This window comes from Phalacrocorax aristotelis, chromosome 1 (assembly GCF_949628215.1).
Source record: "Phalacrocorax aristotelis chromosome 1, bGulAri2.1, whole genome shotgun sequence".
Lineage (NCBI taxonomy): Eukaryota > Metazoa > Chordata > Aves > Suliformes > Phalacrocoracidae > Phalacrocorax > Phalacrocorax aristotelis.
In genome coordinates, this window is record NC_134276.1 from 184,768,698 (window position 1) to 184,784,202 (window position 15,505).

The following is a 15,505-nucleotide window of genomic DNA, read 5'->3' on the forward strand; positions in this document are numbered from 1 at the left end:
AAGCAAGAGCATTGATTTAATTTCTTTGTATCTTTGCTGACTGATAAACTGTAACTTTAATCCCATTGTTTTTGCAGGATAGTTATATCAGAAAACGCAAAAAACCCCCCAATATGTAGAAAACAGCTTTGAAAGGCTCTTGTTTTGATGCACTTCCAGCTTGTAAATAAAAAACACTTTCTTCAACTTTCCTGGAAAGAATTTGTTCCTATTATCAGGCTATTAAGATACATTATTTTCTTATGAGGAAAATATTGCCCCAAGCCATGTGGAGGTTATTTATGACTAGCTACATACATACCTTTTCAGTGTTTTGTGTACCTGTTATTGATCCATGGTTGAGGTCCATATAAATGCAAATAAAAATAAAGCCTGCAGCCTTTATTTAGTAGATTGGAAATGGCAGGTGGGCATACCAGAGAAAAATCTAGACTTGGTGTGAATTGCTGATACCTTTGCTGAACCCTCTGGTGATGTGCAGGTGAGTGCAGTGACGAGGTGGGGTGTACCAGGTGGGGCAGAGCACAGCTTGTGTTCATCTGGCATATACCGGGTATCCAAAATGAGTGCAATTCACCAGCTTTGTGACAGAATGAATTAAAACTAAGCAGTAATATGTTACTTCGGCTATTTGTGTATTAAGTAGAAAAATACTAAGGCCTGTACTTTGAAGGGTTTTATATGTATCAGTCAATTTAAAAACACACCATCATATAGATTTGGCCTATGATGATACTATATCCTTTTGCTTGTAGGAAAATAGCCCTTATTATGCGTCATCATGAAGTTCCTTTTGTTCTCCCTCTGACAAAGCCAAGTTGATGCAAGAGTGGCAGAACAGTTTGGGTACTGGCATCTGTATGACACATATCCCTTAGTCAGCAGAAAACAGGTTGGAAGTGGTGGTACCTCTGCTTCCACAATTATTACGAAGCTACACTTAAAGCAGCTCTTGGGAATCCCTAAGGGGAAAAAAAAAAACCCAACACACCTGAATGGAAAGAAGGTCTCTGTTTAAAATTGCTTTCTAGCCTTCCTGTTCTCTTAAGTCTTAGAAAAGGATTTCCTTGTAGTAGGGAGGAGGAGTCAGGGGAGAAGCAGAAGAGAACTGATGGATGGATGGATGGCAGGGAGAGACAGAGAGAGTGGACTGCCTGAAGGTGGGAGCATCACAGAGTCGATCCAGATAAAGAAATAAATTATGACTCTGAAACATAACACAGGGTTTATCATGACAGGAGTGAAAGGGTCTAAAGACCTAAACTGTTTATTTGTATGAGAACATAATGGTCCTTGTCATCGACTTGGTGTTGAAAGGAATGACTTCCATCTAGAGGATGCAGAAAAAACAGGAGGTAAATTTCAGTACTAGTCACAGTTTAATGGAAGAAGATTGAAAAAGAGGAGAAATATGGAAACTAGACAGGGATGACATTCTAAGAATTCAAATGTAGCATTTGGCAACAGCAGTATCATTCATGGAAAAACAAACAATGCTAATCAACATCAGATGTATTGTTATTTTAAAATACAATTTTAATGGCAATAAATATAAAGACATCTTAACATTCAGAAACTAATAGCAAACATTCTTAGAAAAAATACAAAAAATACATTCTTACATTCTGAATTTTATAAACATACATGGAGTCTAAAACAGTAGTGATGGTCTGTAATTCACGGTGCTTGTTAAGGCACTGAAATTGTCACTGGTCCAAGTTCACCCTGACCTCTGTACAAAGAAAGAGTCTGGCTTACAAATAAAGTTTAGAAAAGAGTAAAATTGATTCATAGTTTAAAATAAATGTTAATTTTCCCTTCAAGCAGATCTTTAAATATTGTTAAAGTGACGTAGCCTTAAAAAAAAAAAAGCAAGTTACAAATAGTCATATGTTGGCAGCCGCCCCCCCCACGTTTTGTTCTGATGCTGGCACAGAGCTCCCTGTGTACAAGCAGAGCACATTTCAGCAGTTGGAGGTAGAGGCTGCAGAAATTGCACAGATTAAAAATTCCAGCTATTAAAATGTAATTATTAGGCACTCTCCTAGTTTTCCTCTTCTTTCTCCCTCATTCAGAACTGTGCTGTGAATAACACTGTGCATATGGCAAACTGGACTGAATTCCTGATATAATGTCTTCTGAAACGAAATGTTACAGCTACATTAGCGAGGAGCGTGGCACTTCAGAAGCAAATCACTAGAGCAAAAAGTTGATGTTGACTAGCTGATGTCCATGCAGTACTCACTGCTCTCTTCAGCCAGATCTGGTTTTAGCTCGCTGGACCTGTCAAAGACCATTAAGTGCATATCTAAAACCTGCCTTCTGGTTCAGTTTAAAACCAAGGGGAATCCAGTCCATGTGCCCTGAGACCAGTCTATAATGGAAAGCACCACTCAGAAGGTGGGGACAAGTGGAAGACTAGTTTCAAAAGCACTCTCTTGAGCTGAACAAAAATGGTAATGTAGAAACCCACCCAAAGCTGTTAAGGATTTTATTATGGGAGGAGCCCAAGTCATGGATATACACACTTTGCTGATGTGCCACGTTTTTATTTAAATCATTATTTTAAAGGCAGGAATATAATATCTCGATGACACTGAGGGCCAACCCCCCTCTTTAGGAAACGCTGCCAACTGATGTAAAAAGGGGCAACTGAGAGAGGCCACAGGAACCAAACAAGGAGCAGAAGATGCAGGGACTCCTGGAAATCAGCCTTAAACTCTGCCACTGCTCACAGTGCGACCCCAGGCAAGGCACTTAATTCCTTTGTTTCCTAGTCTCTTTACCTCTCAAAGAGGGCAATAAATGCTTCCTTAAAACCAAATAATTACCTGAAACGGTCCATTTTGTGCTGCATTGTTTTTCCTTTATCACAGGATGCCTCCTTGCCTGCCCCAGCCCTCCAACACTGCACCTGAAAGGGTGTTTAAGGCACACTGGCACTGTCATCACTGACAGAGGTATGAAAATGGCATCTCAGCTGACACAACTGCAGATAGGGAAGAGCCAGTTCAAAGCTAAAATCAAAAGCTCCAAGTCCGCAAAGAGTTGACTGGCCTTTCTGACTAAACTAATTTTGCACAGCAAAATCCTGAGTACTTCCCTAAAATCGTTCCATGAAAAGTTTTTTTTGTCAAAAGCCTGTTTTAAACAGGAGTTTGGTATACTATGCAGTGACAGGACCAGAGGCAACGGGCACAAACTTAAGCACAGGAGGTTCCCTGTGAACATCAAGAAACACTTCACTGTGAGGGTGACAGAGCACTGGCACAAGTTGCCCAGGGAGGTCATGGAGTCTCCATCCTTGGAGATACTGAAAAGCCATCTGGACATGATCCTGGGCAGCCTGCTCTTGGTGGCCTTGCCTAAGCAGGGGTGTTGGATCGGGTGACCTCCAGAAGTCCTTTCCAACACCATTCATCCTGTGATCATAGAATCATAGAATGTTATGGGTTAGAAGAGACCTTTAGAGGTCATCTAGTCCAACCCCCCTGGAATGAGCAGGGACATCTTCAACTAGACCAGGTTGCTCAGAGCCCCGTCCAACCTGACCTTGAATGTTTCCAGGGATGGGGCATCTGCCACCGCTCTGGGCAACCTGGTCCAGTGTTTCACCACCCTCATTGTAAAAAATTTTTTCCTTACATCCAGTCTAAATCTACCCACCCTCCTTTTGTTTAAAACCATCACCCCTTGTCCTGTCACTACAGGCCTTGCTAAAGAGATTTCCCCCATCCTTCCTGTTGTCCCGCTTTAAGCACTGAAAGGCCTCAATAAGGTCTCCCCACAGCCTTCTCTTCTCCAGGCTGAACAGCCCCCAACTCTCTCAGCCTGTCCTCACAGGAGAGGTGCTCCAGCCCTCAGAACATTTTTGTGGCTCTTCTCTGGACCCCCTCCAACAGGCCCATGTCCTTCCCTTGTTGAGGGCTCCAGAGCTAGATGCAGCCCTCCAGGTGGGGGTCTCACCAGAGCGGAGTAGAGAAGCTGAATCACCTCCTGCGACCCGTTGGTCACTCTTCTTTTGATGCAGCCCAGGATGCCCAGATCCAGTGAAAAGATCAAAGCCGTGTTGAGGGGATAGATTTTGATAAGAAATTCTGTCTCGTTTAGAAACTTCTGAGTGTTTGTCCATCTGCCAATTTATATTTGCTTCCTGGTAAATAAAGACTTGTCAGGATTCTGACAAAATCAAAATAAATGGCAAAGGGTAGAAATCCCTGTGCAAAGAAACACTGGTTCCATTGCTGCTCTGGTTGACTGTCATTTATCATTACAGTCTACCTTGTTTTTCTGTCCTGCATCTTTTCTTCTTCAGGTGATGATGTCTGGACAAAGTTTTCTGGGCATTATAATGACTAAGCTTCAGACCTTCAGTGTCAGAAATGCAAGTGGTTCTCTGGAGCCTTTTTGTTTCTTTCTTTCATCTTTCCTCGATTTTTGAACCAAGCTTTCCTCTCACGTTCTTCTGTGCAGTCATGCAAAGTCTTGCTGAGTGAAAGCTGGGGTATCATGACTTCTGAAAGGACTCCCTTCATGTGCTACCTCTTCTGGTTTAAATGTTGCCATTTCAAAGGATAGGCCTGAGGTACGCAGCAGTAAGTATTTGGAACTTTTTCTACAAAATTCAGACATTTGATTCCTTCTGATTATTAATGGGATAAGATACATCTTACACATGCTACTTAGTTTCTGCAAATGAACTTCCTAATATGCAAAAAGCTATATGAATAATCTGCTTAAAAGTTCTGCATATCTTTTACATTTAAGAAGAGTACAAAATGACAAACACAACAGTAATCACCTAGTTTACAGAATACAGGAATATTTTTGCTTCTTTAACAAGATGTTGGTTTTCAGAATTTGTAGAAATTGGTCCACTAAAACTGATAAATTTAATAATCTGGAATATCACTGCTGCAGACGCAAAATGGAGCTCTACATACATGTTTAATCTGTAATTCCCTGAATCCCACTTTGCAACTGGAGCCAAAATAGCCAAGCAGATCTGCCTAATTTGAAGATGACTGATGGCTCTGGCACATGCATCCACACCTCTAACATCTTTCCTAGTTACTTAAAGCTTTGTAACACGGTTAAGCCTTATTAAATGGTTTATTCTGACCTCCGCTTTCAAAAGATTCATGGTCTTGTCAGAATTCACTTTATCACGCAAAGTTGTATCACAGCAGGTCCAGCTGCACATTCTTCCTGTGTTGAAATCTATCAGGGAAGAGCATGATGCCTCTGGTGTGGGAGAAATGCAAAAGACAGCCCTCCACAAATATTGATTTAGTATGTGAAAAGACTTTTAACACTCATTGCTGTTACAGGTAGGAGACCTTCAAGGCTATGGTCATTCGGAGCAGAATGGGCAAGTGAACTAATGAAAGTACATCGACTGGGGAAAGATAAAATGCCTGAGTTTTCTACTCACTTGGAGTGCTGTAAAGTCAGTTTGTATGCATTGATTTCAAAGGCAATTCTCCTATTTACACAGAGATTGATGAACAGGATGGGCTTACAGTCCTGCTGCTTCTTGTGATCCAAGTCCATGATTAACCAAAATATCTTGTTATCCATTTAAGTCTCAGTATGCATAGCTAATTCAGTGTAGCACACAACAGCATTCAGTATGTCTATTCCAATGGCTTAATGACATGATTTTTAGTTGTATTTTCCTTCTCTTTCCTTCGTGTTTTGGCTTTTCCTCTTCATTTTATAGGTGGGGTTTGCATTAGCAAGTAATCAAAACTCCTTCAGAAGATGTGATGGTATCCTTACAACAAATCATTCTTGTTCTTAAGGTTTTATTCAAATCAAAAAAGAGATCTAATAGCCAATGCCCAAATAAAATGGAAAGCACTCTATTTGAGTATTTGAGAATAAATCTGCATCATCTTAAAGTGATGAATAACTTTTATTTTCATGTGTTAAAAAATATGTCCTACTAAAGCTGTTTAAAAAATTGGTAACTCTTATCTGGGTCACAGTGGTTGGATTTGTCCAAGGGAAACAGGTAAATGAGCTGGTTACAGTTGCAAGAAACAATGTTTCGTATAGGAAATTAATCCAAAGTGTTTGATTAGCTATTGGTAATATCTGGACAAGTATTAGTTGGCTAAATACTGTTATACCACACACAAAAAAGTACTTATTCAGCTTTAGGGAAGAATGTGCTGTCTACTCCTTTGATAATTTTGTTGGCTATTTTCCCCATGGTTTTTTTCACAACTTTGAGATCATTCTCATGCAAGAGTTTCTGTGTCAGGTACTTCTCTCGTTTGACCTTGCTTTTGGTCTTTTGTGATACATCCGGAATTACGTATGAAATAATAAACTTCACAAAGTATATGACATGCTGGGGAAGGTGAAAATGAAAAAATGTCATTCAGGCTGAACAGGACATTATTATTATTATAAATGAAATGTCACATTATCTCTTAAGACTCTGAGCTGGTTCTGTACCAGTATCCATCACAGTGGAACAGTATTTTAAAAAGTAGGCATGACTAATGAATAGAATAATTGTCTGATAAACAAGAATTTCTGATTTCCTAATCCTGATTTTAACAAGGACTTCTCTGCCTGCCTTGGGGGAGCCCTGGTACCCAGTGCTTACCCCCTGCATGGAAATATTTGTTACATTTTCTTTTAAAATTGGTTTAGGTTTGTTCAAATGACTCTGGGGCAATAGAATTTTCTCTGCTATGGGAACTCTGGCCTAACCAGTTGCACCTTTCTGATGACTTCAGTAGCCCCTGGATCAGGCCCTAAGTACATTTTATAATTAAATAATACCTAACGTTTCTCTCCCTTCATCTTGGACCGACTCCCATCTTTTGTAAGACCAAGAAGGAGCAATTGCTTTTTGAGGCTCATCTTGAGACTGACCTCCTGCAGTGACTGTCTTTATACACTTCATTCTGCTAGTGTACATGTATTATATACGTACTCATGAGGCAGCGCGCAAACTTCCTCTAAGTATATGTAAAAATATTTTTGATGCTAACTGTCCCTTCTATTTCTGATACTAAAGTCATTTCACAGTTCTTGGGAAAACAAACTGCAAACACATGGGGCAATCCTGTGTTGATGTCATGACTTCAGAGACGTCTTTTTCTGACAGTGCTACACTTTATCTACATCTCCCAAGCTCTTGCCCATGCTAGCACACATCGCCAGCTGACAGCTGTGTCTGAACAGAATGTCTTCAAAGGATTTTCTGCATGGAGTGAAGAGAAGTTTAAATAAGTAACGCTCAAACCCCCGTACACTTACCTCCATGACAATGATGAAAGCCAGCTTGGCTGCAATGACATGCCAGTAGTATATGTTATGCTCATATTGGTGCTGGTGACCAGGAGGGTAGCGGAGATCCCGATATCTGAAAGCAATGTAGGAAAGTCAGGAACTAGTCTCAGGCATCTCTGCAGTAAGGCACTGTGGCCAGAGGATGGAGCAAGACATATCCCTGTTTAATGCATCCAGGAACAGTTAGCTGCACATAACTACAGTAATGGGTAAACTTTTTACCTGCAGAATAAGCTATATTTGGCTGAAATGTCCTTTTTTATTTCCCCCTACTGTATTAAAAATTACTTATAAAAATTTGAAGTGTTTTTTTTTTTTGAAGACTATCAATTATGAGAAAAACCAAATAAAGTTAAGTATTTTCTGAGTAGCACAAACTTATGGGTGATTACTTCCACTCAGTTCTGCCATTCAAAATATTCTGGCTTTTACTGTGCTTTAACATTCTTACTGGATATTGTTAACTGAATTAGATGATCTAGATATTAAAAAAATACATTTATTCTTCTCATCGGAAAAGAATTGTTATTTGACACTTGCCTGCATGTCGTTTGGTTCCAAGGGGAAAATGGCTTGCTTGCACTCTTGAAGTCTGATGTATTGAAGATAGAAAGTGTACTGTTTATATACCCTTTCATAGTGTGACTGCTGTGACTCCCATAAGGAGGGACTGAAAAGGACCAGTAATAAACCAGACGAGGAATCATGTCAGATGTAAAAGCAATTATCATAGCCTGCATTTCAGAAAAAGAAGACAAAAAAGCAGAGTAGCGTTTAAGAAATAAGCCTTAATATGTATGGCTTTGCCATGTACTTAGTATCTCAAAAGTTACAGTGTGAGCTAAAAATAGAAAATACGTGCTTTTCCAGTCAGTGGTTCCCTCTGTAAATGAGCATGTAGTCACTCTTGGGCATAAAACAATCTCTTTCTGGAATGTGCATTCTGTATGGTTTTTAAATTATGTTAGCTCTGCTGGATACCTAAAAAAAGTTATACCATAATGAACTTTTTTCCTCATGAGCACGCAGTGGAGGTCAGCAGCCAAACTCACCTTAAGGTACACTGAGGTAACCCTCAGCAAACGTGCTTGCTATTAGATGTACTTATGAGATGCTTAAAGAAATCCTGCCTGATGAAACTCATGGAAACAATGGAAGAGTCGTTCAATAATAGAAAATTAAATTTCACCAGGAAGCCTGAGGTTTGAGTACAAGAATTAAATAAATTATATATATATAGCTGATTCACCTCTGACCCTAGAAACATCCCACTCTTTCTGAGGTACTAGCCAGCCCAAATTAATCTTGGCAGTTGTTGCCTCATAAGTTTTGGTGTCAGTACATGTGGAAACTGCTCTTGATGCCAAGATAATTTTTTTAGCAGCAGCTGCACAGTGCCGTTTTACATATGACGTGACCATTTGTTTTTATCTAGGTCCCTAGGGAGTCCCTGTCCTACTCCGTCTGCTACTTACAAACTGGGTAGGATCCGTGGGTTTGTTGTGGGAAGTCTTTTCTAAACTCATGAACTTCCCAAAACATCCCACTCTGGAGGACAGGCTAACTATGTTTAATCCAATCTCCTCCTCTGCTATTGCAAATGCAGAAGGCTTCCCTGTGAGGAAGACTTTCCACTGGCAGGATCTGCAGCTGAGCACCTAGCAAGAAGCTGCCCAGCCAATTCATGACGACAGGCATCTCTCGTGCCCAGCAGCTAAGAAGGAGAGACGAGCTGCACTCCAGGGCTGAAAGAGAAGTCTTTTGTCCCACCACAGGGGAAAGAAACACTTGACAACATGGATGGAAGGAACCAGGGTAGACACACTGAGGAAAAAGGTGTGAAGTAGAGATCTAAGGGAAGGGAAGGGAAGCTTAGGCAGAAATGCATAAAAAGGGCAGAAAAAAGCCATAGGAAAGGTGTGGGACAGAGGAAGGGGCAAAGTTAAGCAGTAGTGGATAACAGAAGAGCATAAGAGCTGGCTAATGTCTGTATTTTATTCCCCTTCATGCCAGTCTGCAATTCATGCAGTCTGTATTTCCTTATTTTCATGAGATGGGGCAAAAATTGTCCATCTTCATGCAACATTCCCCACAAGACAGCCCTAACCTGAGGAGGTGTTTGTAACAGTTGAAAAAAAAGGGAAGGGGAGAGAGGAGAAAGATAAAAAACAACTGCAGACACCTCTTCCGCAGTTCCTCAAAGAACGCTTTGGTGGCAGTGCTAGCTAAAACAACCACCCTCCCTCCTGCCCTTGCCTCTGGCAGTTCACTCTTGCATTCATACAGCCGTGCAGCAGATCTGCTCAGGGCACTGCTCTGGTGGGGAATCCTGTCCAAATGCACTCCTTGATCTGGTTCATCCTATGCTTGTCAAAGTGCTGGTGCCAGCACAGAACAAGAGAGAGGAACAAGGGTGAAAGACAGGAAGGGGAAAGGACAAGGAGCTGAAAAGGGTGCAAGACCCACCCCACCTCAAGTAGCACCACTGCCAAATGTTGGGCACTACTGTAATGTCTTACCTTTAGAAGTACTTTGAAGTACCTGAGAAGCTAAACTCTAGTTAAAACAACAGTTGCGGAAAAAAAAATACTTGAGATTGAGACTGTGGTCCAAAATCTATCTTTGATTCTTCAGAATATTGTTACAATTTAGTTCAGCTGAAAGAAAGTTAATTTGGTTGATAAGAAAAGGGAGGCATCCTAAGACTAAAATAAACTTGTTCAAAGTTTTCAAGGATAAGATTTTTTTTTTTGTACAGTACTCTGGCTTAAATCAAATGTAGTTGGCATGCACTTTTAAAACCTGTTTTTAAGCATTACATGCCAGTGTGCAATGAAGTTAAAATTATGTGTTGTTTATATTTACACGCAGAGTAGGTGGTTTTGGCTGACAAGAAATATATATTACTGTGTCTTACAGTTGCAGGGAGAAGACCTCACACCTAAATTACTCTGTTTTTAACTCAAGTACAAGCACATAAAGTTTTAGTTAAATATAATTTCTTTCTGTTCATTAGCTCATCCAGGCAGACCATAAATGCACTAATAGCAACCGAACAGTAAGGCAAAAAAAAAAATCCCTTCTCCCTTTGGACCAAACAAGTTTGATGGTCCTTCTGTGTATCATTTAGAAAGATGCTGGAATACAGTCTTTACACAACTTAATATTTGCTCTTACTGAATTTTTTCGCACGGCCCCTGGTCTCTCATCATCCTAAATCCGAACCCTGTCCCACTCTCCTCCCTCTCTTGGAATGATCTCCAGATGTGCTCCAGAGAGCTGCAAGGACAGATAATGCGAAACCTATTCCTACGGCATCCTCTCAAGGTAAAAGCCTTTTTCCTCCTGAGTTATGGGCTGCGTTTCAGAGTTGCACTGGAGAACTACAAACAAACAGCACATTCTCTGCTTCCCAAGCTTTACTGCACACAGATTTCCATTTATACCATAACTAATTAAAATCAGTCTTCAAATCAACGACAGATGCTTTGGTATCACGCAACAAGCCCAGTGCCTGAGCGGTAAGTTGCAAAACTGGTGGTTTTGTGCAAAAGTTGCTTGCAAGCTACTAGCAGGTGTTCCAAAGGTAATGCATGAAGGAGAAGATGATACACTACCGAAGTCTAATCATCTGTAACAAGTCACATGGAAAAGAAGAAACAGTTTCTGTGTACTAAAGAAAAATCAAGGAAGGGATGATAAATGAAGACTGACGGCCTGTATTAGGTCCTCGATGTCAAACAAGAAAAAAAAACATACTTAAAGGAAGAAAACAGCTTCTAGCATTTGACCTAGTATATGGCTTTATAGCCCACACTTCATTAGCAAGAAATACTGATCTCTTCAAGGTCCTTTCAACACCTGCAGCAGGGCCTTTTGAACATGACAGTCTCTGGTGCTGTGCTCCTCACATGCTAATAGCCCCACCAACGACAGTGGCAAATGCACTACATTCACACTGACATTGACTCTACCTAACACGTGAGACCTTCAGAAAGGATGACTCTGAAAGAAACATGCCTGCAGTTAACAGTCATATGAACATTGGGATTGAGTGCCTGTCAAGGAGGACAGAGAGTAAAACCAAGCTGTCAATATACTTTTGCACATTGAGGACTCCATGTTTTCAGCAATGCCTTGAAGAGTATAGCACATAAGGAGGAATTCGGAGTGAAAAAATGTTGCAAAGCTCCAGTTAGCCTCAGGTGGGTTGTGAATGGACAGCCATAGACACCTAAAACAATTGCAGGGTCATTTTTCTGCAGAATCAGGGAATTATCAGGGAATAAATATATTCCTAACAGAAGCCTACATGAATCTGAGTCACTGCAAGGTCACCAAAGCCACTTTAACTCCGCCCTGAATATCAGAAGGACTATTGCTAAGGTACTCGTAACCATATTTTAAAGTAATCTTAAATGTATATCCAACTTTTTATTTCCTAGTGGTATTACCAGACCCAGCTGGATTGACTGTTAGCTTGTCCAATACCATAACATATTTCTTTTTTCTTCCAGGGCACCAGAAACTTCTATGCCTTTTATTTTATAAGTTTTGTAGCAGCATAGTTCAGAAAAGGATATTGATGCACCAGTGAGGTTAACTCTACTGTGATATAGCAATGCTTCATCTGGGAATTTGCACTGCCTCCATAATTATCTGGGAGAGTTATTCTTAACAATTTTTTTACACAGGCACTGAAACAAGAGAGTCTTGAAGTATCTCTGGTGCCACCTAACATTTCTAACAGCCTGAACGTGTATTACCAAGGTTGCATAATTTCTTTTTTAAATTTTAACATCAGATTTACTACTAGGCCTTGGATGTTTCACATGCCCGTGGAACAGCTGGATTTGTGTTTGGCTTGCCTCAGCAGAGCAGTGCAAAACAGCTGGAGCATATGCTCTAGCTCATTGTCTGTCTCCCAGATTGTCTTGCAAATTTTCCATCTTCAAGTTCCCTTTTTTCTTCTGACATTTCTCTGTACGTAATTCTCTGCCCTTACGTACTCCTGAGTCTCCTCTCTACATCCAAGCTATGTTTACCATACCTGTTGGATTGCTATAGTGTGAAATAAAGTTCTGAAAAATAATGGCCATTTTGGGAGACCTTAAAATACTTGAAAATACATCTGGTAATTGAGGTTGACATATAAAATTTTCCTAATCACTGAAATCCACCCTGGAATCCTATTTCTATAATGAAAACAGGCTACTGAGAAGATGATAAGCCAGTAGGCAGTCAGGTCATGGAAACTCATCTTCCCATTATTCAAAAATAGCCTCATCTTTCCAGGAGCAAAATGAAGACTTTTAAAAGTGGGGGGGGAAAAAGAGAGTGTGATATGCAGGGACACTCATCTGGGTGTGGGAAGAGAAGATACACATACCTGTCCCATTATTTCTGAAAAGCAGAACCCCTGGGATTGAGACCCCAGACAGACCAGCCAAGCACCTAATGGCTAGAGAAGGTGCCCAAGACACAGGAAAATAAGTTCATGCCCTTATTTAAATTTGAATTGCTCTTTTACTTGAAATAAGTCCCCTAACTATTAGGTTAGCATCTATGGTAGAGTGCTCAGCTCTGTCTCCCTTCTCTTACCCAAAGTCCACCATTCTCCAAACAGGCAGAGCCTCCTGTGAAAGCTTGGACTAAGATGAACTCTTGTTTTCAGACTCAACTGCTTTCTGCAGAAACTCGTTCTGAGTGCAATAAGGTACCGTTACTGCAAGGATGAGGTCCTTGGGGAAGTGACTACCTTTAAGTGTGTCAGAAAGAATCTCTGATCTCACTGATAACAGTCGAAAATGGTGAGCTTGTTGAAAAAGGCTATTAACCATGGAGAGTCTGTGGTGTTACTGTCCCCGCAGAGGAAACCAGTGGTCACTGCTCTTTTGAGAAAGGCCAGCAGTGGGATTTTTTTTTGAAAGATAATACATAAAAGCTACTGTTTAAGAATAAGCAATCAAATAATTCACAGTAATAAAGTCCAATGGATTATTTTTCTCCCCACAATGCAGCCTATGTATAAGACCATGGTGAATTAATGATATAGGAAATTCGAAAGGTCTGAATTTCATTGCTAGGAGTATATTAATGAGGAAAAAAAAAGTTCTTCTAAATGTTTTAAAGAAACTCTTTTAAAATTAATTTTAAATCCAACTGAAAAACAGATTAATTTGCAAATTCTCAGCAAAATTCATTCTGATCTCAAAAGGTAAGTGCTGCAATTTTGAGTACACATTATATTTTTAGAGTACACAAGAAAGAAGCTGAATTTCTGTTTTAAGTGAAAAATTGCTTAAGGCCAAATTCAAATACATAGGCATGACCACAAGAATTGTAACAATTAGAAGCAACAATCAGTCACAACTTAGCTAAGCTGCAACCTAATTTTTTTCAAAATTCATGCATTTAGCTGTAAACTGTCCGGAAAGATTTCTGTACTACATGCTACAGTTTTGGGAAAGATGTGCTTCACATGGAAGGATAGTCCTCATATGTAACAGATTTTTTCTGAAGACTCTAGCAACTCTAAATAAAATTCCTTTTTCTTTATATATAATATTTTAGACAGTAGCCATATTCTGTTGCCAAAACATCTGGAAAGTAAGTAAGAACTTAATAGAGGCTATGAGTGATGCTCATAATTCATTTAGGATCATTGAAGTGCTTCATTGCCACATGTGGCATTCCCATGTTCGGATGTAACACCTGCAGCGAAGGCATTTTCCCCTTCGCAGTTGCTGGCCCAGTACTTACGTTGGTGATCACTGCCAGAATGGCTATGCCTTGCATGATGGGCTGCCAGGCACCAATGTCCTGTGCCTTCTGTGGAACCATGCGCCTGAACTGGGTCGTCAGCTTCCATGCATCCAACCGGATTTCCAACATGTTGTTAATAAGAGCCAGAAGAGGAGCGAGGGGGAACGATGCCACAAACAGAGTGACAAAGCCAAACTGTATAACTGTCAAAGGGAGAGGTTACATACATGGATGAAGCTTTCACTTACTGGAGATAAGCATATATTAGCACACATACTTTATATGCTCCAACTGTGGGAGAGAGAGACAAGAAAGAGTAGCTGAGTTCCTAGCAAATCTTATGCATGGAAAGATAAGAGCACAACAATACTGAAAACACCTGCTAGGTGGAGGGACAGAAAAATGTTACCAGTCACAGTACATGAAAAGGAACTATTCAGGGTATTTAAACATCCTTTTCCTTCTTATGTCTTCATCACGAAGACTTGGAAATCTAATGACTACCTGTATCGGTGCTGTACCGGAAAGCCTGAACTGACAACCATGTTATTGGTGTCTGGGTGCTGCCACAAGTACGCTGGCAATGCTGTGACAGAATGGATGGTGGCAACAAACCGGAGATATGCCAGGTCCCAAGAGACCAGCACCAAGTACTAGTGACTGCAGATCTCCGTCAGAGCAGTCTGACGCAGGGCTCTGCCATCCAACACCAGAACATGGCAGGGGTCTGCCTTCTGGATGCATTTCTCAGAGGACAGGGCAAAGAAGCAGCAGTTGTCCTCCCTGTATAACCACATGCTGCTTCCTAGTTATAAATTGGATTGAGGTGAGGGTGCTTAATAAAAGCTTGCAAAACTATCTATAATGGCTCATCAAAACTTGCCTTGGAAAACATTCATTTCTCCTCTATCAACTTATTAAGCATTGCTTGTATGAAGATTTTCTTTAAAGCATGTTTGTATCCAGCAGGGATCCCAAATCCAAACTAAACTGCCACTTACCCATTTCAAGATACTCATAAAACAGTCCAAGTTTTCCAATGGGCTGCAGGTGGTAGTCCTGTTCCCAGCGTGGAACAACTTTTTCTGATCTAGCAGCTGCGCAGTGTCTTCCGATTAGATTCTTAACCCAACTATCAGACAGGGAGAAAAAGACCACTAACATTGGTAAAATAACCTAAGAAGTCCAGTAAATGGAAAAAATTCACATTTGTGCTGTTAGAGCTTTGAACAGCAGATTTAGTTATTCTTGAATTACTGAAAACTTCCTGCAAACGTGAGTATAATCTTCTGTTGCCTTATCCTGAAAGCAGTTATTTACAACCATAAATAAGAGTTTAAAAGGGAAATATATCAGAATCATAGTGATTTATACTTATGTTGTACAGGTGAATGACCACATAAAATTCAGGGTAACAAAAACCCAAGTT

At 40.4% G+C, this 15,505-nt stretch overlaps 1 protein-coding gene across 1 annotated transcript in view; it reads right to left on the minus strand.

Annotated features, from left to right (window-relative positions):
- Positions 1-4,435: 4,435 nt before the first annotated feature.
- The window catches only part of ANO6 (anoctamin 6), a 76,764-nt gene continuing 65,694 nt past the window's right edge, over positions 4,436-15,505 (minus strand). The window contains exons 16-20 of the mRNA XM_075091896.1: positions 15,078-15,208; positions 14,074-14,279; positions 7,852-8,045; positions 7,279-7,384; positions 4,436-6,358 (exon numbers count right to left, since the gene is read on the minus strand). Coding sequence (XP_074947997.1) covers positions 6,152-6,358; positions 7,279-7,384; positions 7,852-8,045; positions 14,074-14,279; positions 15,078-15,208 — 844 coding nt within the window. The 3' untranslated portion in view covers positions 4,436-6,151. The remainder of the gene's footprint in view (positions 6,359-7,278; positions 7,385-7,851; positions 8,046-14,073; positions 14,280-15,077; positions 15,209-15,505) is intronic.